Below are 2,219 nucleotides of genomic sequence, written 5' to 3' on the forward strand. Positions count from 1 at the left end.
TCCTGATTAAAATGAGACCAAACACGATATTGTTATAATAATTTTAACTAATCTGAATAATATTAAAATCATTTACTTTCTGTGAATGCTCACTTTATATACTAAATTAACGGCGAATGAATAGCAGCAATGATTAGGTCGTTTCTATAACAAGAGAAGTTAACAATTTTTTGTTTCGCAATTAATTACATGTGATTTCTAATTTTCTTATTAGTTGACTTTCGGTTTATTAATCTTCTGATTTGTAGAGACATTTTTAACAATCTGAGATTACTCCGCGTGAAGTACTGTTATTAATAAAATACGCAGGTACCGTCCTAAAATTTGGTGAACGGAGTGTAGGTAATAAAAATTCACCCTCTAGGTCTGCGCTCCTAAAAATAGAAATTGATTTAAATTCAAACTGGACGCTTACTGTCATAAGGAAATATAGTAACTTAGAATTTCCGATTTTACTGTACGACGAATAATTCGACGATGTCATGCTGTTTCCTGCAGGCCTCTTACCAGAAAGCACCCTAATGTTTCCTATCTGGTGGCCAGTTTTTTAGAAATAATATTTTCCTAGCTTATAGCATGGGTTGATTACCATCCCTAAAATTTCTTATTCGAAACAGTCATCCCCCGATACTCAAACGTTACGTGACTTCGAGACGCTAGTCATCATTGAGCATCTGTACATTTTTACCTGCACTTCGACTGGTCGATCGTTTAATATCCAATGTTTTAAGTTCAGAGTGAAGTATTTATAGACAAATTGTGCATTTTTCAAACATATTTATTTCAAAAATATGTCTACTAGAAAGGTGAATTTGTCTATGCATCAACGATTGCAAGTTCTCGAAGATTTAAAAACGTTATCCGTTGCAAACGTTGCTGCAAAGCATCGCGTGCATCCGATAACAATTCGTACGATAAAAAGGAATGCTGTACGTATTGAAGAATTTGCATCAAAAACTAAAGGACTGCGGCAAAGACAAAGAGTGAGAAAACCGATGTATGAAGAATTGGAGCATCGTTTGTTCACTTGGTTTACGGAAAGGAGAACGCTTGGAGATTTCTTGACCGATGCTGTGTTATTAGAAAAGGCTGAAGAATTGAAGCAGGACATGGCATCATCTACAAACTTTAAAGTCAGCAAATCATGGCTTGCTAACTTTAAACGGCGGCATAATATTCGCTTGATTAAAGCGTATGGAGAAAAGGCCAGCGCCGATGAAGATGCAGCCAAGAGTTTTGTTCAAGAGTTGAAACATTTTATTGAAGACAATGATATTAATCTGGAGAATATTTACAATATGGATGAAAGCGGCCTGTTTTGGAAAGCCTTCCCTACTAAGACATTAACAGTTGAAAAAGTGTTAGTGGTTATAAAATGCGAAAAGATCGGTGTACGTTGACCCTTGGTGATATACAAATATCGCAACCCGAGGGCATTAAAACATTTGCTACACCGATTGCCAGTGGTATTTAAATCCCCAAAAAATGCATGGGTAGATCGAGAACTATTTATAGATTGGTACGAAAATCATTTTAAACCGAGTGTTCGTGCGTATCAATTACGAAAAGGACTATGCGGAAAAGTAGTTTTATTATTAGATAATTGTACAGGTCATCAAATTCCACATGATATGCAAGATCGAGACAATTTTCAAATTATGTATCTCCCCCCCAATACAACGTCGCTTATTCAACCCATGGATCAGGGGATCATTGAAAAAACAAAAAGAGTTTTTAGAAAACAAATGTTACGAACTGTTTTAACCCACGAAGGGGGAATTAATGAATTTTATAAAAATTACACAGTTAAGGACTGTATTGATATGGTGGTCCAAGCATGGGCAGAAGTCACACCCGAAAATATTAGTGTCACGTCCTGTGACGCATTCTTTAAAACTTCTATTTCGCCACCCAAATTCTGTAAACCTTTATTTCGCCATCCAAATTCTTTGAACTTCTATTGCACCATCCAAATTCATCGTTCCGCAAAAATTCTGAGTGAGCAACTCAGCCGGGTCGTCGTACGACGAGAACGCTGACGATCCGGACGAGGTGGTTCACCCGAATTGCCAAATCAAAAGTCGACCTCATTAATCAATATATAATAACGCGACCAAGCCGCCCGCGTACACAATCAATTATAGTATAGTCACACAATCAATTACAGTATAGTCACAAATCAATTATAGTGCATAACCAGACCAGATCAATTATCGCGC

The 2,219-nt window shown here is 36.7% G+C and overlaps 1 protein-coding gene across 1 annotated transcript; it reads left to right on the forward strand.

Annotated features, from left to right (window-relative positions):
• The first annotated feature begins 791 nt into the window (after nucleotides 1-791).
• LOC114882538 (jerky protein homolog-like) lies at nucleotides 792-1,400 on the forward strand. The gene has a single exon (XM_029199420.2). The coding sequence runs from the start codon at nucleotides 792-794 to the stop codon at nucleotides 1,398-1,400; it is 609 nt and encodes a 202-aa protein (XP_029055253.2).
• The last annotated feature ends 819 nt before the right edge of the window (nucleotides 1,401-2,219 follow it).

The sequence above is a fragment of the Osmia bicornis genome, unplaced genomic scaffold (genome assembly GCF_907164935.1).
Source record: "Osmia bicornis bicornis unplaced genomic scaffold, iOsmBic2.1, whole genome shotgun sequence".
Taxonomy (NCBI): Eukaryota; Metazoa; Arthropoda; class Insecta; order Hymenoptera; family Megachilidae; genus Osmia; species Osmia bicornis.